This window comes from Trachinotus anak, unplaced genomic scaffold (assembly GCF_046630095.1).
Source record: "Trachinotus anak isolate AG129_WGS33_773 ecotype Australia unplaced genomic scaffold, CSIRO_AGI_Tana_v1 ptg000001l, whole genome shotgun sequence".
Classification (NCBI taxonomy): domain Eukaryota; kingdom Metazoa; phylum Chordata; class Actinopteri; order Carangiformes; family Carangidae; genus Trachinotus; species Trachinotus anak.
Genome location: NW_027273852.1, coordinates 18,093,455 through 18,116,330, shown reverse-complemented (window position 1 = coordinate 18,116,330; position 22,876 = coordinate 18,093,455). Strand labels below are relative to the sequence as shown.

The 22,876-nt window shown below is 41.4% G+C and overlaps 1 protein-coding gene across 1 annotated transcript in view; it reads right to left on the bottom strand.

Moving 5' to 3' along the window:
• Nucleotides 1–293: 293 nt before the first annotated feature.
• Nucleotides 294–22,876, bottom strand: part of tbx15 (T-box transcription factor 15) — a 37,394-nt gene continuing 14,811 nt past the window's right edge. The window contains exons 4-8 of the mRNA XM_071481887.1: nt 18,209–18,380; nt 11,440–11,607; nt 10,864–10,928; nt 5,099–5,196; nt 294–2,313 (exon numbers count right to left, since the gene is read on the bottom strand). Coding sequence (XP_071337988.1) covers nt 1,481–2,313; nt 5,099–5,196; nt 10,864–10,928; nt 11,440–11,607; nt 18,209–18,380 — 1,336 coding nt within the window. The 3' untranslated portion in view covers nt 294–1,480. The remainder of the gene's footprint in view (nt 2,314–5,098; nt 5,197–10,863; nt 10,929–11,439; nt 11,608–18,208; nt 18,381–22,876) is intronic.

The window sequence follows — 22,876 nt, the reverse complement described above, 5'->3', positions numbered from 1 at the left end:
TGTGAAATATAGAACATCCTGTGTGTAGAAAGCAGCCTTATTTTGTTGATTACCTACTGGAAACACTATAATTTGTTTTGCTTATGCACTCCAAATTATATTGTATGAGCAACTCCTGTTTCCTCTGAGTTCTGGAGAAAATTTCTCCATGGCAAATTATAAATAAAAACATCTTTCCTCATTCTCTCGAGTTGGAAAACACTGTATGCTCTTAATTTTTGCAGAATAATTGTCCTAAATATGAGGTTTACTTTGAAAATCTACTGCTAATAAAGAGAAAAATCAAAACCATGTACATGAATTAAAACGTTTATTGAGCTTTTTACGTGCTTGGCACCTGTATTTACATTTTTTCAAAATGCCTCCAAAAAAAAAAAAAAAAAAGTATTATTTTGCTATTTCCCTTTTTTTCACACATTTTCATAACAGATCGCCTGTAAAATTGTTATATTGCTCAGCACTTAAATACACTTCTCTACAACACACCAAAACATACTTTAATTACTCTGTTTTGCTATTGCTTCTTTTATAACTTCTCACACAACAACCTTTAAGCTTATGTTATTGATTGCATTTGCCATCTTATTTATATATATGCTGAAAAACATAACCCACTCAAAAATAGTGAAACCATTCCAGTCAATGAGGAAAACATGTTGAAGTTGTGTGGTGAGTCCTGAACTCTCGTGTACGAGCCTGCTGGGAGTTTTCAAGATGAAGAAACAGAGACTTCCTCAGCTGACCTGACCTGCCCTTCTTTGACTCACTGCGTCCATGTGTTGTATTCACCCTGTTTGGCTGCTACAGGGCCCAGACACTCCACCACACATACTCCTGCATATATGTAGAGCAGTGAGTCACTCAGTGATCTTGTCCAGTTGTTGCTTTCATTCCAGACAGAACTTCAGGCCATGACGGTGAAGCACTGACCCCTTTGACGTTTCTAAAACGATACAACACAAGTGCTGCGTGAAGTAAAAACTTCTGGATCACAGTGAAGATTCTTTGGTTACAGGATATCATGACCTGATAGCCTTTGAGTCCCCCCCCCCTCCCCCCGAAAAAAATGAAGAATGAGTCACTTGAAGAGGCTACTGCTACTATTGCACCACTACATATTCACAACTGACAGTCCCCTCTGAAACAGAGCGTGTGGGTCCTCCTCCTCCTTGTTTCACTGATCTCAGTTTGTTGTTTCTTTCCTCTCATAAACAGAAAGAGAGTCAAGTTGCTGTCCCAATTTTTCACTTTATTAATACATAGATAATTTAATAATACTTTGACTTCCTCTATATTGCTTTGTAGCTAAGTGGTGGAGAGTCTTTAAAAACAAAAACGTGGGATGATGTCCTTTTTCTCCAAGGTTTGTTTTGTAACATCAGGTTGATATCAACACCAAACCAGGTTCATAGATTAGAGATTTGCTTTTCAGCTGGAAGACTTTAGAAACACAGACAACTGTGACTTTTGAGCTCAGTTTCTACACCATGTGCATGGACATCTGAGAAGAGGAGCCATATTGACGACCGTCACAAGAGCTGCTGCCCTGCTGGCCACTGGTGGTGTTGCCGATCATGTGCATAGTGTCCATACTTCCGTTGGACAGGTACTGGCGCTCAGCAAAGGCCCCTGCAGGAGAGGAGGAACAGAGCAAACCTCCCTGGGGCTTCTCGGGGCTGGCGGCCAGGCGAGGAGAGGTGGGGAAGTTGTATCCGTACAGGTTGTAAGGGTTGTGCAGGGAGAAGGCGTTGTAGGAGCCCTGCTGCACGTGGTGGTGGCTCCCGCTGAACATGTGGGCGGAGGAAGGGGAGGATCCGGATGAGGAGGATGAGGCAGAGCTGGAGCTACCTCCGGCCTGCATCACGTACTGAAGCTGCGAGGCTGGGAAGGAGCCGAGCTGACCGCTGTAGGCATCCATCTTGCCTCCAGTGCTGCTGCCGCTACCGCTGCCAGTCAGGGAGGCGTGAGTGCTACCCTGCATGCCAGCCGCAATCAAGGAGGAAGTCCTCTGTGGCAGGAAGGACTCAGAGGGCTGAGCAGAGGCCACACCACCCCCTGCAGCCTGGAGGCGTCCGTAGGAACTGTCGGCGAGGCCGCCGTAGCCTTGCAGTGCGGCCATGTTGCTGCGAGCGCAGGCTGGGTACTCAGACAGGCCCAAGTTGCAAAGCTGGCTTTCCCTGCAGCCCACATTGAAGGTGTTTGGAGCAAGGTGGAAGGTCGGAGGGGAGCAGGAGGGGGACAGGAGGTGTGCTGCACCAGAGGGGGAGGGGGTTCCTGTGCTGGAGGTGGTGGGTGAAGTTCCTGTGCTTCCACCTGGAAAACACAAATACAGACAGAATGAAATACAGAGGCATTTTATAGGTGCTTTTATCTTGGTGAAGAGTCAGCTCCAAGATCAGATCCAGATAACAGTTGAAATACTTTTGTTCCATTCAAGTGTTCATGATGGATCATCATAAATCAGATTGTAGTTGTTAAGTTATTTTATTCAACCATAAACAAACTGAAACATGTGTGGTTTCTCTTTTAGTTTATTGTATTAGAATGGATATAAGTGATCTAATCTCTTTGTTTATTTATTTTATATAAAACAGCAAAGAAAAGTGGCGTTTGACTGCCACATTTTATCATATGTCCACAAACCTTTTTTTTTTCCCAGAAAATTTGATATGATGGGAAAGTGACATGAATCTCTGCCTGTCTACCTTTCACCTCCCTGTGGAGGGTAGCAAGAAACAAACAGGATTTCCCTGTGGGGAGGTATTAGTATTAGTCTCTCATTTCCAGACCTCCACATCCTTTTTAGCCTGTGGCAGTCCAGGAGAAATGTGTTGGAATGTGTAAAAAGACAGATTTTTTTTTTCTAAATGTATTCACAGCATGAACCAAGGGAGCCTGTTTTTCTACAGATTCTTCATCATCAGGATGTGTCTTCAAAGTCTGAGCACCTCACTCTTGTCTTTCTTTATAAAGAACAGGCAGAAACAAAATGCAGTTAGAAATTGTAAATGGGAAAACTTCCCAGTGGTCCACATGCACTGGATCAAACTAATAACGCAAGCAGTAAACTACATTATGAATTCACCTGTCGCCAATGTAATAAATGACTTTGTTGATCCACATGGACTTTTTCAGACTCCTACCCTTCAACTAATTGTAGACCAGTCTTTGAACCTGTGCTGGATATGCATTCATGGACCACGCCATAAAAACATATACTGCTGGTATGTGGAGATAAATGTGGATTTAGTTTTGACCATGTCTGGTCAACAGAGCCGCCACAAATCCCGCCCCAGTCCCTCCCTCCATAAAAAGCCACAAGCTCTGAGTTTAGTGTACTATATTGTTCAGCTGAAAGTGGAAAAGAGGAGAGAATATGTACGTAACTACATCACAGAGAAAAAAAAAAGGTTGGCATGAATTGTATCCACTAAGTCAAGCCTTTCATAGTGAAATGATAGCTGTGGGATATCAATCGCATATTTCTCTATTAATGAGACTTTGGCCAGGGTTCATCTTTCTGTTGGAGAAATTCAGTTTGAAACCAGAATGAGGAGGAGGCATAACTAAATAATCCAGGACTTGCTTGGCTGAGGTTCTGATTTTGCACCATATGCCTTCGATAATATTACTGCAGTGCTCTGCTCTGCTCTGCTCTGCTCTGCTTAAGGAGATGAGGGGGGCTTGCAAAGGGCTAGGGGGAGAGAGAAAGAAAGAAAGCAAGGCAGATATACATGAGGAAAAAGAGAGAGGAGGGAAGAGAGGATAGTTTGGTGATGTCATGTTTTCTTCTGGTTTGAAGGGCTCAAGGTGCTTCAGTGGAACAGTTGATTACTTGAAAGGAAAAGGGTGTCCACACTGCGCACGTACACCACAGTGTCCTTACAGGGTGACACAGGGTTCACTGGCGGCGCAAAGACTTTAATTAAATCCTAATCACTTTGGAGGAGTTTAATGATAACAAACACATGTCCGCCTGCTCAGACGGAGCGTCACGTCATGCCGACCTCCAGAGGTGACCGGGATCGGGTCAGCGAGGAAACAGAGTTGCATTGAAGCGGCGAGGCCCTTGATATGAGCCATGACTAAGACCTTGTGCCGGTGCTGGAGCCGATACAAAGGGAGGTGGCCCAACTGACGCTGACTTGTGTCGTGGAGCCATCCAAAAGCCACAGGCTTTGTTTAACGATTTTATTTCAAGGGCTGTGCGAGATGTGAAAAGTTCAGCAGACGCAGGCTGACCTGCCAGAGGAGCAGCGTATGGCCAAGCTCAAATGAAGGACAACCGTAGCTGATGTAGTGTGTGGTGAGATATTCAAGGAAAATATGCAGAGGGAGAGTTTGGGTTGGGACAGCACATGCACCAAAGTCCTGCTAAATTACCACTGTACACTACTCTCAACGTTCAACTTATTACCTTCATTTCTTCTGCCGCAAATTGGAGAAAATTAGGACAGAAGAATATCAGTGAATTCCGAATATTTCTACTCATGTCATCAAAGTGGTCTTCCAGGATTCAGACAACATGTAAAATGAGGAATGGTTTGATTTCACCATTACCCAGTCCACTGGGAAAGGTCTTGATCAGTGACCATTTGAATCAAGGACTTTAATTAGTGCCTTCATTTCAAAAGCAGACTGTGCTTCAACTCAGGAATGATGATTTTTCCCGATGAGTTTGTTTTGGGACAAAAGCTGGTCAGATGAGGTCAGTGGGCTTTAATGTGTCTGTTTCAGGAGAAAAGGGCAGAAAAGTAAAGTTGTATTGGGTCACTGTCAGTGAGCAAAGCAAAATCTGCCATAAAAAGCATTTTAACAAAAAAACGCTATTAGAAATGTTCCTTTCAAATCTGGGGTGGGATGGATGAAATCATCGACTTTGAATGTCAGTCCTTCAGAGTAAAACCAAGCCTCAACAATAATACCAAATGGAAAAGTGGAGACACAGAGACCAGGTTTCTACTTTGTATGGAAGTGATCAGAGCCTGACCCTGACATTTTCGTCCTTTACTATTCAGCTCTAAATCTTATGTCTACATGAAAAATCCAACAGCAAAACTGAGAATTAGAGGGAGACAGGCAGTGATCATTGACTCACCTTGCTGTTTCTGCATGTTGGTGAAGTCTTCAAACGTGAGGGTCCTCACAGGAGGTCTCCAGAAAGCATAAGTCTCCATGATCGCCTCCAGGCCGGTCCTGATAGAGAGACATAGACAGAGAGACAGAGAGAGAAGGAGAAAATTCAGAGCAGAAAAAACCAAAGACTAGAAAAAGAATGAGACAATAATGGCCTCTACATATGAAAGTTGACCAGTCGCCAAGAACACAGAAAAAAGAGAGAGAGAGATGAAGCGGCAACGGTTTACTATTACTGGTCTTAGAATTGATTGATTTTAAGATTTTATTGTGGTGTGGTTTACTGCTTTGATCTTTATTGAACAACAACAAAATATGTTGACATTCTTTTCAGTTGTTCATGCAGCTCTATAGATTGGGTCATTTGTCATCTGATGTTGCCACTTTGGGTAATTTCCCTCTTTATTTTCTCCTGGTGTGCGTCTTGCAGTCTTAAGATATGTAGCAGTTCAGTTGTTTTACTGTTATATAAAATCAATAGCCACTTTATGAAGCACACCTTTACAACCTAATGCAATTAAATACAACTGCTCTACCATATGATGCCTATAATGTTCAGTTTTCTTTTCACGTTCTCATAGATGTATAAATGAAATGATCAGTTTTAGCACAGAGGTCAGCTTTAGTGCCGCACTGGACTGCATTATATGCAGAGGTGACTTTTAATATTGTGCCTTCCCTATAATGTAGTCCAATAAAACACCACCTCTAACTGACCTCAGTAATAAATATCTAATTCAATTTGCACATTTCCAACAGTGTCAACAAAAACTGAATATTATAAAGAGAGCAGGGCTGTTATAATGAATCACAATAGATTGTACAGGTGTATCTAATAAAGTGTACTTTATAACGCAGTGTCTGAAGACGTGTTATGAAAATAAAAGCTTTTTTTTATATTAATGGTCATAAAATATATGAACAGTGCAGGTGTGTGTGTGAGAGATGGATATGGGCTGAGAGACAGAGACAGGATTGGAGAGTAAGAGCAAAAATATTGGAAAGATTAGTTGAACAGAGAGGGGAAGGGATGTTCATGAATATTTGTGTGTGTGTGTGTGTCTGTGTGAATGAGAGAGAGGGGTTGGTGGTAAATGAGTCAGACTGAGTGAGAGACTATCAGAAGGAAAAGAGAGCGAGAGAGGGCGGGAGAAACTGGGGTCCTGCTCAGAGGAAACTGGAGCCATTAAAAAGGAGCAAGTTTTTACTGGGCACATAAATCTAGGTGACGTTTCATCTTGAATCTGTACACGGTTCTCCTTCCTGCTTGATTTACTTCCCTGTGCCCCGCTTGGCCCCCGTCGCCGCTCGCCGTGTTGTTTTAGGGCCACTAGCTCCCAGGCCGTGGCAGCTCGTTAGTGCGCCATGCTAATCGGCCCGGCCCTCGCCATCACTGCACTCATTCATACGGTCACACTGCTGCGGGACCAAAATCCAACAAATGAGCTGTATCCCTCCGCCCGGCCGTAAAGCCTAGTCACCAGACACAACTGACGACACCACCATAGGAACTAGGGAGAGGTCTATATTAAGATGCTGTTAATAAAGTCAGAAAAACAAGCTGGTGATTAATTTGAGAATTAGTAGTGCAGGTTTGCCCTTTCTATTAATTTATATTTCCCCCTCAGTGTGGAATTAGTTGGTAACGTTCCATAGCAAACAGGCTGCGTTCACACTGCAGGCCACTTGCTGCTAAAACCCCAAAGAAAAGTTACTTGGTTTTTTGGGATAACTGTTAATGCCGCTCATATCCGACACTAATATAAGCCGAATTTAAAAGACTCGTGGCAGAGCAACGATAACAAAAGATGTCACACCAGTTTTACTGTTTGCAGCCTCTTGTTTCCAACACTTCCAACACGTGCTGTTGCCTTCCACTTTTGTATGTGGGCTGAACTGAAATGTTCTGAACCACAATAAATGGTTGTCAAGCAACATTTTGAGTTTATTTTAAAGGTAGCTGGTCTTTATTTTTCATTCAACATGCAAAAGTCTCTTTTACTTTGTTGAACTGGTTAAAGGTTCCAGTCTTGTGTTGCTGTTTGTTGTCACATTTGTATTCTATCTTTTTGTTACGTGATGTGTATTTTCTCCTTTTCAACTTAAATCTTGACTTTTTACCTTTCTGATCCAAGTCAGCGTTTTCTGTCATAACAGATAATCTTCCACAACAAGCGTTGTTCAAATTCACCAAACTGCACTTTGTATGAGTATGAGTGTGATATTTCAGAGCATTACACAGATCTAAAATGCATGTGGTGCTGTCAGGGTGGAAAAATGTTCCATCTAACTTTTTATACCTCAAAGGAAAATTGATGAAAACAGCATTAAATACACCAATGTGTAACTGCAAAACAAAGTGGCTGAACATTCAGATTCCTTGAAGCACCTGTAATGCAAATCAGAACTAAAGCTGAAAGAGAGATGACACACACGCCATCATTTTTCCTCACAGCATTTGGCTCCTGTCTCCTCACATATCTTCATGTTTTCTCCATTAAAGCACCTTTCATGAGAATTTATGTTTACACCATGTGATGAAGGTTTTCATTTGAGCCCTCTCTTTAAACTGGCTGGACACCGGAGAGTCTATTGTGTGCAAGCTGGAAGATGAAGGGTCGGTTTGATACAGGGACTACATGTGACTCATCCTCTTCCTCAATAAAATGAATTGTAATGAATTCACTTACTGCACACAGGAGCCATTCACAAATCACATTACCCTTTTTTTAAACCGACACTGACACTGATGCCAACATTTAACCACCACCGCTGAGACTGCATCCAGATCGGTGATGATGTTAGCCAGAGGGCACCACGTTGCTTTTATTTCTTGTAGATTTTAATTGTTTTAAATGTCAGTTTTGATCTTTTTTCTGCTTTGTTTTTAATGCTCCTACTTTTTTTTGTGTAGTTTTCATCTACTGTTCAGCCCATTATATTAAATTATATTTTGAATCACAAATAAAACTTAGTTATTATTATATAATCAGTGCTCATCCCCATAGTTCAAGACAAAGCTTGTGGCTAATTTAACTCTCATCAGCAACACTTTACAGCCATAGAAATACTTGTCTGATTAAACTGAAGATACGGGTTCTTTCTTTTTTCAAAAATCAAAAATAAGATCTGAATCCTGGCTATCAATGAAGAAATTGATAAACTCTATTGCCACCCACTTTTTTATTTTATCTTATTTTATTTAAATTTTTCTACATTTAACTTTCCCTAACTTACCACAGATCACCGTTAACTCTGCTGTCATTTGCATATGTTGTTAATATCTAAAACTAATGAGGAGATTAACAAAATAATAAGAAGCTGTGAAATCTGAATTTGCAGATGTGGTGTGAAATGTACCGAACAACCTACAGTGTCTACAGTTACACTTCATGTAGAGCAGACACCCTTATCCACAGTGATCTCATCGCACGTGACCAATGAAACCCCTGAATAATTATGCAAACGCAGCAGTGGGAAGATCAAGGGTCAGAGCTGCAGCTCACTAACAAGACTTGTGACTAATCAAAGACAAACAGCGTGAAATGTGAGGACGACTCAGGAAGGGTTTTCTAAGGTGACAGAGTCTGAGCTCTGTCTCCGAGGCTCCCACTTGAATCTGAACATGGCGAATCCCCACAGGACAGAGGGAGGGAATCACAAGCGGTACGTGAGAGTAACTTCATTTTCTCTCTCCACGGACAAATATCTCATCCTCCGTTATCTTTTCATCTGTAGCTTTCCTGCAATGAAATTCTAATGCCACTTCATAAATCAAACAGTCTATTGTTTGAAAAATGAAAAAAGATGTCTCAAATATCTGTGTGCCAATAATGCAGACCAGATGAGGGGGCTGCTTTCATGTGTGGTTCAGTACACTCCCCCCCCCCCGACCCCTCCTCTCCACCACAAACGTTATATATGATAATTCAGAAACAGGAGAGACAGAGAGAGAGAGGAAGGAATGAGGGTACACGGAAAGGAAGGTAAGGAGGAAAGACGTGTAAGGAAGAGAAAGCGAGGGCTTGTATTGACAAAATCAAAACATATTAAATATCATTAGTTCTGTCCAGAAGTTTTATCATGATGAGCAACAGGAGTTTTGACTCTACAGTGTCAGCAGCCAATAGGAAGGCTTGATCTGGCTGACATCATCATTCTGGCAGCGAGAACTCAGCTGATGCAACTGCTGACAGAGGACGAAAGGATCAGACCAGTCAGATTGTGAGCTGTTTACTATCGCACATTGACACTGACAGTCACAGCAAACAGTCAGCAACATCTTCTGTGGGTGTGTTTGTGTGTGTGTGTGTGTGTGTGTGTGTGTGTTGTGATGTTTGTGTTTATGACAGGAGGAGGAGAGTTGAGATTCAGCACATCTCAAAGAATCCAGTTTGAGTCTTAAAGTGTGCGATGTTGCATGAGTCGTACAGTGTGTGGGAATGTGTAATGAAAAGCCATGACTTCAGACAGAGTGTTAATGACCCTGTGAGCGTGGATTTGGTGCTTTGCAGGTCAAAAGATGTCTAGACGTCTAGGTTAAAATAAACTAAATCACATGTAACCATTGTTCCAACTGCACTTTACGACTACAGTATATTTCAGTCTGAAGCAGGTCCTAACTATGTGCTGAAATACTTTTTATGGTTTTATGTAAGCGTCTGAAAAAAGCGTCTAAAAAAATATTATTCAACCAACTTTTAACCTATGAGGGAGTGATGAGGGAGACGCAAAACAAACTGAACAGCGTTCACAATTCTGGACTCAGATCCATGAGCAGCTCGATGTAGATGTTCAGGACACAGAAAACAGCACAAATTCAACAGAAAGGGGCAAAAAAATGTACAGTTAAGATTAAATGTGGATGCGTACTACAGCGTAGCACTGGTATGCAGCTACATCATATGGCAGAGCAGCAGCTACAGTCGTCATGTTAAAACACACTAAATTACCTTTAGGTGTGTAATTAGAGCGTGACAGGGCCTGATAATGTACAACACACAGGTTTAGTGTTGTGGTGGTTAAACAACAATCAACAGGTGAAATTTGATGTTGGTCAAATAATTAATTCCTTCTTCTGGTTTCTATGTTTTCATGTACAAACAGTGTTTTTTGCATGTTGAGGCTTCATAACAATTTCATGAGATGAATGAGGCAGTCGCCAGGTTTCCATTGCAGTTTAGCACAAAGAAGCAGTTTTTTACAAAAACCAGCAAAACACAATAGCAAATGTTTTGCATTTCCATTGAGTGATGTTATGTGAATAAAGTTGTTTTTTGTCCTCTCAGGATATCATTCTGATTAAACGTGATGACAGATTGACAGTAGTCTGCCAGTTTGAACCGGCTCCGTGGGGCCTGATATTTTTTTCAAGTGTTTCAATTATGTTTTTTTTTTTCAAGTTGACAATTTGAAACTGTGCGTTACGCAGGTTAATGGAAATGTGCCTACTGACAGAAATACAGAGAGGGTGCGTAAGGTTCTGCCAATGACTCTGTGTCTCTGTGTTGAAGATCTGAACTGTTCCTCTTGGCAACAGACAGAGCAGCTGTTTTTATATAGCGCAGCATATGGTGCTAAGTGCTATCTTCAGAGGATTATTTCCATATTAAAGATCATGCATAAAATACAAAAAGATGCAATTTTTGCAGTGCTGCAAGTAAAAGACTGAGTGGTCGTATAGTGTGGCTGCTCAGTTGGTAAACAGATGCTGCGATGACACTGTACCTGTTTCTGCCGGAGTCCCGGAAACCTTTGGCAAAGGGGTTGCGGTCGATCTTTAGTCTGGTGATCTGCAAACAAGAAAAACATGGAGGGGAGACTTTTGTGATTGTTGCAGCTGAAGATTAATTTACAGCACCTTCTCCAAAACACTTACACATGCCATCTGTTCTGTGTTACTTTGCAATAAATTGTGTTAATATTGAAAAGTCGCGCGTCCTCCTTTGTCTCTGTTTGTTTTCAAAACCTTCAAGAAGGACATATTATTATTTCCTACTGTGCCGTGGAGTATTTCCAACTGGCTCCATAATCCAAATGCTTGGCCTTGAGAAGCTCAACCTGAGAGGACAAGTTCTGGGGAGGCAATCTGTAGCATTGACTTTGACTTACAAAGTGTTAATAAAAGTACATAGAAAACTGTGGTGATTGGTAAAAAAATAAATAAATTCTGGAATTCAACCCCAATTTTTTTTGCAGGTTTGCAAGTTGCATGGATTTTTAAAAGTCTGCTAAATGATGCTGCACGGATTTGTTAATGCAGAGTTCCCTGTGAGGAAACAAAATGGGAGGTGCACGGCATACCTGTTGGTTCTGGTAGGCGGTGACTGTGGTGAAGACGGTCTCAGGGAAGCTGAAGGTCTTCACTCCCTCCCCGCTGGGCACAGGCTTGTTCGGAGACAGTTCGCTGCTGAAGTCCTTCCTGATGACGTGAACACGCGGCTGATACTTGTGCATGGAGTGGAGGATGATCTGAAAGTGTGAAAAGAAAGACGGTGAAGTGCAGCCACAGTCTTCAATAGTATTGACACTGATGGTTGAATCCAAATCACTGAAGTAAAATTTTGATCGCAAAACTGAAAAATAAATTGTCTCAGTCAAGATAATTGTGTGTGTGTGTGTGTGTGTGTGTGTGTGTGTGTGTGTGTGCGTGTGTGAGTCAGTAACTGGATTTTGTTCTTGTAGTTCTTGTAGTCTTCACTATCTTTTAAGTCTTAGTTACCATGGGCAAAACTGCAAATCCCATCCTCATCTTTGCTGCATCTGTCTTTGCTAGTAATACAAACAAATAACTAGAGAAAACACAAGATTTTAATCTTCCTTTAATGGCAGAAGTGAACTTCTGACAGCTGGATCAGGTTTTGGTGAGGGTTCGGGATGTGGCTGTGAGGGATTAAGTTTTAGGAAGTGAGTCTGGTAAATGAAGGCTCTAACTTCTGTAATATGTCTCAAATCTCTATGTGCATGTGTAATTTTTTTGCTCTAAACTCTGCAAAAACACTTTTAACTCTCAGCCTCTCTGCAAACACACAATACGTGCACCTCCTTCACAACATCAATTAGCTCCACTCACTGTCTATCACAGCTACACGACATTAAGCGGAAACTAAGTTCACACCGCGATGACGCTCGCAGGAGGGCAGAGGATTATTTCACAGTGGAGCGGAGGCGTCAGCCGGTGTCGGCCCCAGCCTCGCCTCCGGGCCTCGGTCTGCTCTTGATTAATCTGAGAGTGAGAAAACCTCCCCAGAGTCAAACACCCCCAACCCCTCCTCCTCTGCTACAACAGAGGGGGTCATTTCAAACTGGGGCCGTGGGGGGAAAAACAGCTCAGTATCAGAAACACTACATTTAACGTTCCAGACCTCAAATCTCACACACACACACACACACACACACACACTATTACTGGGCTGCTGCATAGAGATATGTATGCATACTCTAATCTGCAGTGCTCCTTTTTAAAAAATGTTCAGTGTTTCTCAGCATTTGTTTCTGCTGTGTTTTGGCCCACTCTGCTCAGAGATCACGTCAGTCAAAGTGTACGGGTGTTGCTGTGGTGTCTTATTCATCGGGTGCTGCGTAGATGTTGCGCAAAAGTGAGTTTCCCCTAAGAAAGCAATGTCTCCTGGCTGCATGTCTTGACATCAGTTTTACAACAGGGGAGAATTACTTTCAGATTCTGTCGGTTGTTTCCCTGCTGCTGTTCTTTCAACAGCATTTTAAAAATGGAAATTACAGAATAGTGTAAGTGGCCTGACATGAGTAAAAAATTTCAAAATAATCAGGCAAAGGTTCCTCCTGCTTCAGGAGGAAAGATATGTGACCAGCCAACAGGCTAAAAACTGCAGATAGCAAAGCTTTCATGGAGTGACCACAGGTTGAATCGCAGTCATGTTTCAGCAATATAGATTTCACAATTGACACACACACACACACACACACACACAGACGCAGCTGCCTCACGGCCCAGAGGAGTCATGCTTTTAGTCCCCGGCCAAGCTGAGGTGATGTAAAGTCAAAAGAGGATCACACATCGACACAATGAGCTCACAACATACAGCGCAGAAAGCAGCCAAATAACCTCAGCTGACAGTTGTTCACGCTCAGATACAATTAGGCCAAAATTATTTTTTTTTATCATGCTGGATAATGACGTCCTTTTAATCCCCTCTGAAAATCATCTGGACGTTCACACCGACACATCCAGCAGATGTCTGCTGTAGCAATTCATGTTGATTTTTGATTTTCAAACACAGTTATAAAAACACTTTAATGGTCGTAACCATTTAGTGATCAAAGCAATTAATCACAGTCTGTGGCTGAGCTCCTGTGATTTCCCCTGTGAAATTACTTGTTACAGACGAGAACAATGAGGACTCGCAGCCGTGACAGTGCATGAGCGGGGCCACGACGCCTCACACACAGTACTGCTCACCAGACTGAAGAAAAACAGGCAAAGGTTCATGGCAGCCCGTGCTGAAGACTGTTCTGAGCACTCTTAAGCAACAGCATTAACACATTACAAGGCAATGAATCATTAACAGCGAAGCAATTATGAAACAAGATGGAAGCTACAACAGAGAAGTGTTTTGGCCAGTGCAGCCTGTTTCAGCTTTTTATTAGCTTTTCCCATAGACCAGCAGGGACACACAGGAAATAAAGGACAGGCGGGAGTGACAGCACGAGGACTAAGCTGAACCAATCCAGCCAGGCATGAGGTGTCCCGGGGACAGAGACACGTCCTGGTGGCCCACAGTATGAGCTCCTCTCTGTACAAGGGACACAGCTCTGCTGCTCCCTCAGCTTTGGTCATGTTGCTGTGATAACATTAAATTCCTGAGAGTGAAACTTGATTGATGTGCTTATTGATGTGAGAGGAAGAACGCAAAACTTATTCTGCAAATGTTGCTGGAAGGAAAAATGTGTGTGTGTGTGTGTGTGTGTGTGTGTGTGTGTGTGTGTGTGTGTGTGTGTATACACAGAATATTCAACACAGTCCCATAGTTAAAAACGCATCATTACATTTAAAAGTCCTGCAATCAGAGTTAAATTATTACCAGCCTCAAGTACTTTATTTAAGTTTTTCATCTGAATGTGGAGGACCACCCTGCCTTTAAGTACAGTTTCATGATACTTGCACTTACATCTGCATTTCAGCTTCTTTATACTTTGTACACTTTATATACAAAATGCTCATTTAACTTCACCCCATGTATTTGACAGCTGTAGTTATGTTAGTTTAATATTTAATATACAAAACATATGATCACATCATACGGGATGTAAAGTAATTCAAATAAGCTCCACTTTGACCAGCTGCTCTATTAAAATGAAACATTGTAAAAATACAATTTAATGCATCATTAGTAATAATCTAATATTATGTTATAATGTAACATGAACAGTCACATCTGCAGAATGAGTGTTTTTATTTTTGATACTTAAAGTGCATTTTGTCGACATTACTTCTGTAGGATGATAAAACAAATACTTTTAGATTGTTGTAATATTAGTTTTTATTTTGCATCTGAGGATCTGCGTAATTCTTCCACCACACTGGAAGTAAGCCACTGTGCTTTATTGTGTTTTTATCTTCAGTGATGCAACCACTGCAGTGATTATGGTGTGTTTTTAATTCGTGTTTTTAATAAAATCATGTAATCAATCATGATCAACAACGTTTCTGTTAATTATTCTACAACAGAGCTGGGAACTATAGTTGACTATACAACATTTAGAACTGAAATATACTGGGCTGGAAGAATTAATCAGTATCGATCGATATTAAATGGGAGTACAAGTCAAAATTGTGCGATAGTTTAAGGCCCTCCAACAGCTGCCGAAGATTATTTTTTATTTTAGTTTGCTTCACAGAGTAGAGAGCAAAGAATAATCTGTTTCCTGTCAGATGCTTTGATTTTTTTAACCATTGAAACTGTATGTCTCCTCTTTCTTTTCTCTGGTATGAATGCAGTCATCAGTTAAACCTGCAAATCTCATCACACAAAATCACAAACTGGTAGAGACACTGTTTATCACTCTGGAGGACGATGTGCCGTCTGAGACATAATAAATATAAGACTCTGCTTCTGTTGTGCACTGCGACGTCTGATGATTCATGACATGTACTCTGTGTATGTATGTCTGTTTCTGATGAGGCAGTCAATTCACGCCACCGCAGCTCAGGAGGACGAGCGAGATGTGGTGAGGTTTCCCACACAGGAAGCTCCAAAATGAATTTCCTTTGGCCCCTAAAGCCCCTCCAGGGAAACAAAGCCCTAAAACTGAGCAGCAGGAGGGGAAAGACAACCTCCCTTCATTCTGAGAGAGAGCACAGAGTGTGAATCCTCACCCAGCAACACCCATATGTTATTACATTTGTCACCACTGAGCTGATGTTATCATCTGTAGAGCCACGACAGAGCAGGGACCACGGCCAGCCCCACGCAGCTAAGTATATGCAAAACTGGGCGCCGCCATTTTCTTGCAGTCCTGGAAACATCTCTATCATGGAGCCATCCCCACACCGCTTTTCTAATTATCACATCACCTCCTCCTCCACCACCTGCCTTCATAACGACTGTGAGTGCTGAGGAGAAGCTGATGCTCGTATCTCAGACTGTAAAACAGTCTCGTCTTTAACAGCTCCGCAGCCATGACAGGAGGCGTTGTGCCGTCTTCCACCGTTTCAACACTCAGATGATGTGATAGAAAAGACAGCGAGTCCTCTCCTGTTTCCATCAGCTCATAAAAGAACATGGAGTTCACACAGAACTGAGACACTCCTGCACCTTTGAGTTATGAGGTTCACTTTCACTCAGGGTCACCATTTTTCACATTTTTATGATCTTTAACTGAAACACTTTGCACAAGTGTATTGTTATTTAACTTTTTTACACTTTGTTGTTCTACCTCCTGTCAGATTTCAGATTCAGATTTTATTAAAATGTAAATTATGTCCTTATCTTTTGTCACCAGCACAGTTGGTGGGTCGGGGCTGTTGAATTTTCACTGTAGTGGTTCCTGCTGCATGTGACAATAAAGTTTCCTTAATCCATTATTTTGTCATTATCAAGAATGTACCATTAGCTTGTGGTTTAAAAACAGTTTCGTTTTGGTTGATGATAAAAATATTGGAAGCCTGAGCTAAAATGTGTTTTGCTGTTCCTGGTCACTAGGGGACAGAAACTGGTGAAAACACAGCCAACGCCATATCTTGAACTTTTTTTTAAAGTAATTTTTATGCTTTGAATTGTTGGAAAATGAGGATAGACAGGAAATGTGGGGACAGACATGCAGCAAAGTGTCTGGCCAGCCAGAAGTCAATTGCACCCACGTGCTTTGTGCCCTAACCACCGGGCTATTGTGTCACCCCTGTCCTGGACCATTAAGATCTTTGCCTCCTTACACATCCACTCATTTGGAGTCTGCCCTCTTGCCCAGTACACAAAGCTCTTTTTGGCTCTGGTGTGGTCTCCACCAGCTCTAGACGAACAATGTTTACCAGCCACTGTGACTTTATCAGAGCTTAGCTGCAGTTCACCATTTTGCTTGAAACAGTTAAGCGCAGGGGTTACAGTGCAGCTGCACCAATAACTCTTCTTGTACAGTTTGGTCATATTCATATCATTCATTTTAATATCTTGCTGAGTATTTTCTCAGCTTTCATTACAGGTTTGAACATAAGGGGCCAATCAAAGCTAATAACCAAAAGCTAATGCAGTTTTCCTTCATTTGAAATTGTCCCTTTCCCATGAAATCCATTTCTAACTATAGAGAAGTATAAAGTGCAAAAGAGGGACTCACTTCAGTTTGCTGCCCACTTGCTGATTTTACATAAAGTAGGCAGTAAATCAAACAAATTGTGGTCTAACTTGTTGCATTACAGTTAAATATTTCACCTACGAAACCCACATTACACATTCAGAGCAGCCAAGAACCAATAAGAGACTTACTTTAGATCACCACCTCTGTTACTGACTGGATACGATCAAGGCAGTAAATTAGACAGACTGTGGTCAGACTTGAATTTTAGCTCGGTGGTGTGGCTGCCACAGTGAACTACAAATCAACTTCAGTCATTAAGTGCCTTTAACGAAACGGTTTCATTACAAAATGCTTTACAGAGCCATGAAGGAAATGAATATTACATGTTAAAACAAGGGCATGGGTTCAAATCCCAGACCTCTAATATCTCTCCACGCTAATCCAGAAACCTAATAATCAGTCAGAATGGACCATCTTCAAAAAGAGAGTGGGAGGGAGGGCGGTATGCAGCAGAGCAGACCGTCGAGTATTGCAGAAAATCAATTCTGAACAAGTCTCATGGCTCAGTGAGTCATGACAGCATAAAGTCCACGAAGAGCAGTGTCAACTTTCCTTTCAAGCAAACGCATCAAAAACAGTCCAACCCCCCCCCAAAAAAGAAAAAAAAATGCCTCGCAGCTCTGAGTACATTCATTTCTACAGCACCCCGGAGTGACATGAGGTTTAAAGCACAAAAATGAAACTAATGGATCACAGCTTCAACATTTAAACCCAGAGCCTTTCAGCTGAAACAGCTACCATCTTTGTTACAGGAGAGCATTCACAGTCAGTTCTGCTCTTAAATACTGACATCTGATTGGTCTGTGGACACAGGAAAAGTGTTTAATTTAATTAAACAAGTAACAAGTGATCACCATCAAGACATGATGTTAAACAACCTGTTTGTTGGTGTAATATCTGAGGAAAGACTCCTCTTGTCTGTTGTTGCCTTTAGGTGACGTAGGAAATGTGAGCACTAAATATGATATTAACCCTGCAGAAGATTTAGTTTTTTATTATTGGTTTTTCTGCAGTGTTTAAGAAAAGTCAATTTATGTATGAAGCAAAGTATAATTTATCATTTTAGCTTCCCTGGGATATGAACGATTAGCATATTTCTCATATCTTTAAGGATCCTCTAAATATCTAAATATGGTCTTGATTCACGTACAGGCACAACGCAGCTGTTACAAAACGTTTGCAGCAGGTAAAAGCGTTTGGCTGCAGAGGAGTTGTGAGGATAAGAGGAAAGGTCTGTGCTTACGTGTCCCTGGTCGTCCAGCTCGTTGTTGGTGAGTTTGAGCTTGTCGAAGCTGACCACCTGCCTCATCCAGGTGTCTCCTGAGGCCAGAGAGTCTGGGTGGATGTAGGCCCGTGGAGGCACCGGGGAGTCAGCGTTTCCTGCCACCATCCACTTAGAGCTGTGGTACACGTACCTGGAGGAGAAGACAGGGAAACTTCAGCAGCAGAACATCAGGTGTAACAAGAGAAAAGACACTAAATCTACAGGAAGTAGAATTAATGATGATGATGATGGTCACAGCTGAACAGGTTTCTTTTTCTTTTTTGTTTCTTGTACAGATTTTGTTGTTGTATTTCCTGCCTGATGTTCAATTTTATTATATTTTTAAAAAATAGTTTAGTTAAGTTTTCAGTAGTTTTTTAGTTTGTTTGTGTCAATTGTTTTGGTCACAGTTTTATAAAGTTATTTTTTGAGCATCTTCTGCCTTTATTAGATAGCAGCAGTGCAGATGGACAGAAAATGCAGAGAGAGCAGGGGCAGGACATGCAGCAAAGGGTCCGGCCGTCCAGGAGTTGAAGTGGTGACTCGCTCCTCAGAGCATTTGAGGCATGTGGCAGATCAGGCTCAACTGTTGTCTGATCTGAACTTCGCACACTTAAATTTTAGTTATTTGAAATGTTGGTGCAAACTGGAAAAGCCCGTTACCATCCTGAAACAACCATTTCATTCTCTCTGAGTTCTTGCAGAAGCATTTACTGATCATGTTTGTCTTCCTCTGAAGGTTAGTTACATCTCCAGCACTAATATTCCCTAATCACTTCATCTTTTTGAGAACTCTTGTGAATCTCTGAGGTTACTTCAGGGACGAATGCCTCTGTGTTTTTCACTGTGCTGCAAAAACAAACGCCAAACACTCGGCCACGTTGCCACAACACTGTCTTTTAAAACTCATCTGTTGTTTCTTCATTGTGCTTAAAATTTCTAACAAGCGCGACATAAAATATTCCATATGCAGTCACACAGTCAGCTGCATAGTTTCAATTAAGCAGAGCCATAATATTTGATGATGTTGTGTGTGAGTTTGGGTACAATGGGGCGTCCCACCCATTAAACAGCAGGGAGAGAGAAGAAAGAGAGAAGAAGGAGAGAGAGTGAGAGAGAGAAAATGACTTTTACTCTCCTTTTTAAAAACAAGTCCACAAACCACCACCAGGCAACGCAGTATGAACTGTTTAGAAAACAAATGAGGAAAGGAAAAGAAAGGAAGGGAAGGGAAAGGCTGGAAGACTAAAGGAGGGAATAAAAATGTAAGAAACGAAGAAACAAAGAAGAAAAGAAAGAAATTCATGGCCAGAGAAAGTGAAGTCAGAAAGAAAATCAGCTAGAGTCACGAGGAGAGATTAAGAGAGAGAAAATGAAAGATAAAGTCGATGGATGGAGAGATAAAAGAAAGGTAGAATGGGAGAAGAAGAGGAGAGAAAGAAAGAGAGAAATACAGGGTGGGAGAGAGAGGTAGAGAGTAAGTAGAGGAGAGAGAGTGTGAAGCACAGCTGTTTGCCTTTAGTTCTGGCCGAGGACTCAGTTGAAAGTGTTTTATCTGCTGCGTCTCTGCCAAAGTCATCACTCACTCCTGAAACATGGACAAAACTCTCATTTGGTCCTTTTGTTATTGCCACAAAGGGCTGCACCACCCTGCTACACACACACACACACACACACACACACATGCACACACACACACACACATGCACACACATTCATAAAGCATAACCATGAGTGCATTCAAAAATACAAACTCAGCCTCTTTCTCCCACAGAAAACACAGTCAACACAAACACACGCACACATTTAAAAAGCACTGGTGTTTTTAGGCATGTTGGCAAACCCACCCTCTGGCAGCCATATTGGAGGTAAAGTCAGCTCATTGTGTCTGTGAGCAGCTTAGAAGCTTAGCCTCTAATAATACATTAGTAAACAAGTCAACCTCATAGACCATTCAGATTCTCTAGATGAGTTTCCATCCAAACTTAATGAAGATTTTAATCAAATTTCAAGGAATTCAGCAAAAGGAAAATGCTTTTGGTTTTAAAGAAGTTGTGACAAGATGATGCAATTAAAGAGCACCATTCAAAGAATGTAGGAAACATGATGGAAATGTGACATTACTGTTTGTTTCATGTATTAATTTAAGTCTTGTTATGGCTCCACACAGATCTGATGATTTCATCTGCTGCATGCATCATGTGCATCATAATTTATTCACTAAGTCTGTTTCCATTTCTTTCTTTTTTCTTTTTTGTTGACAATGCCAAGTGTAAAAATGTTTTTGTAAAAGCTCAAGATTTTTTCAAATTTCCATTTTTTTTAATCGCAAATTGAAAACATGCATAAAAACAGGTAATTGGAAACTCACCTGCTGACGCCTCAAATTCCAAGCATTAGACACATAATTAATCAGGTTCTGACTTAAATTGCTGTGGGTCTGTATCAGATTGACATGACAGAAAAACCAAACCTGGCTCTGTAGTGTTGGAGATGGTGCCTGTCTCTTTAAGAGGGTTAAAGTTCATCCAAGACTGTGTCCAAAGTCACTCCCTATATGATATACTGTCAGAAGTTTATAGTGAGCAGCACCCTGAGATTTTGGACACATGAATCATCATTATCATTTTGCATCAGTGTCACACAACTGTAATATTTGCATCTATAAATGCAACACATGGTATATTAGTTAAAACATGTAAAATAGGCACACAGCTTAAGTGTTAATATGAAGCACACACCTCCACACACAGCTCTGACCCCCACATACACACACTAACACATACATATAGACTCACAAAGGGTGCCAGGCGTTCCTGTAATTTCCTGTTTGGAGTGCTGTTTAGGGTTACGCTCGGCGTAGCAGGGAAAGTGTTAAGGAACGAGGAAACTTTAGCCCCAAACCGGACTGGAAATCTGATTAGTCCCCCGCTTTCATCTTCCATAAATCTGCCATCTGGCACCAGCACGATCAATAAAGACTGGACTTTATGTGACACTCTTACTGGACAGATGGGGGAGGGAGGGGGGGAGGGGAGAGAGTTGTTTCCCTTCTCAGCCAACACCAAACCGTACAGCTGACAAAACTGCATTTTCTTCTCTCTCTCTCTCTCTCTCTCTCACATACACACAATTACACCCACTGGGATAAACACACATGCATGTTAACACACAAAACCCACATACAGAACCACACACAACATCCAGAAAGCAAAAACAGCTTGTCAGTGTATGTATACGTGTGTGTGTGTGTGTGTGTGTGTGTGTGTGTGTGTGCTCATCACACATATACTGTAACATAGGCAGGCATGCACATAAAAACACACATTTACACACTTGCCAGACCCAGCCTGTATATTGGGTTACTGTACTGACAGAGTAAATATTGCTATTGAGTTACCTTTCAGGGTTGACTGGTGTGTGCATTCTGTTTTGTAAGAAGACCATCAGCTTTGTGCGTGAACATGTGTGTGTGTTCTTGAATTCTTATATTTATGAGGACCAAATGTCTTTACAAAGACAGATAAATGATGACGTTTTTCCAGTTCTCACCTCTACATCGAGTTTCAGACTTGGATTAGTGTTTGGTTTAGGGTTAAGATCAGATTCAGGTTTGTGTTACGATGGCGTTTGTCCTCACAAAGTAGTGACAAAAAAATGTGTGTGTGTGTTTCAACGTCTTTCAAATGTGTTTCCAATTTGAAGTGGGTACCTGTGTGTGTGTGTGTGTGTGTGTGTGTGTGTGTGTGTGTGTGTGAGTGAATGGCCTTCTATTTCTATACTTCCAAAGAAATGTCCTCACAAAGATAGTTAAAAGAGAAGAAGGTGGAATCTACCAACGCTCTCTTCAACAAATTACTCAAATGTCCTCACAGATATAACACGGCCCCTGACTGTTATTGTGTGTGTTACTATTATTAATTTTGTGAGAGACAGGTGTGTGTTCTTCTATTTCTATACTTATGAGGACCAAACTGTATTCCGGGTAGAATTGAGATTAGGTAAAGCTGATTTAGAGTTAACTTGAGTTTTAGGCTCTGAGTATGAGTAGGTTAGAGAACAGGTGTTGATTGTGTTGAATGCCTGTCCTCATGAGTATAGTAAAGATGTTTTTGTGGGGTTTTGTGTGTGTTTTATCTCTTACAAAGGGACAAATGTCCTCATTAGCATAGATAAACAATAGTATTTGGCCATTCATCTTACAATAAGGCTAGAATCAGTGTTTAAGATTATATTTGGGTTGGTTTAAAGTTAGTTAAGGGTTGACCACATGGGTTAAAATCAGATGAAGTGGATGGTTCTAGGATCAAATGCATTCAATGACTGTCCTCACAAGTAGTAACTCTGGGTACTTTTGTGTGTGTTTTATCCCTCCACAGTGTGCTTATAATTGTGTATGGATACCACTATGTGTTGTTTTGTTTCTGTACTTATGAGGACCAAGTGTCTGCACAAGCATAAGACATGAAAACATTTTGCAAATCTTCCCACAAGCACAAGGTCAGTTTCAAATATTAGATTAAGATTACCTGAGTACCACTGTGTGTGTGTGTGTGTGTGTGTGTGTGTGTGTGTGTGTGTGTGTGTGTGTCCTACATTTATAGGAATGTAAGTGAAAACATTTAGGGCTGGTTACATTGGTTATGG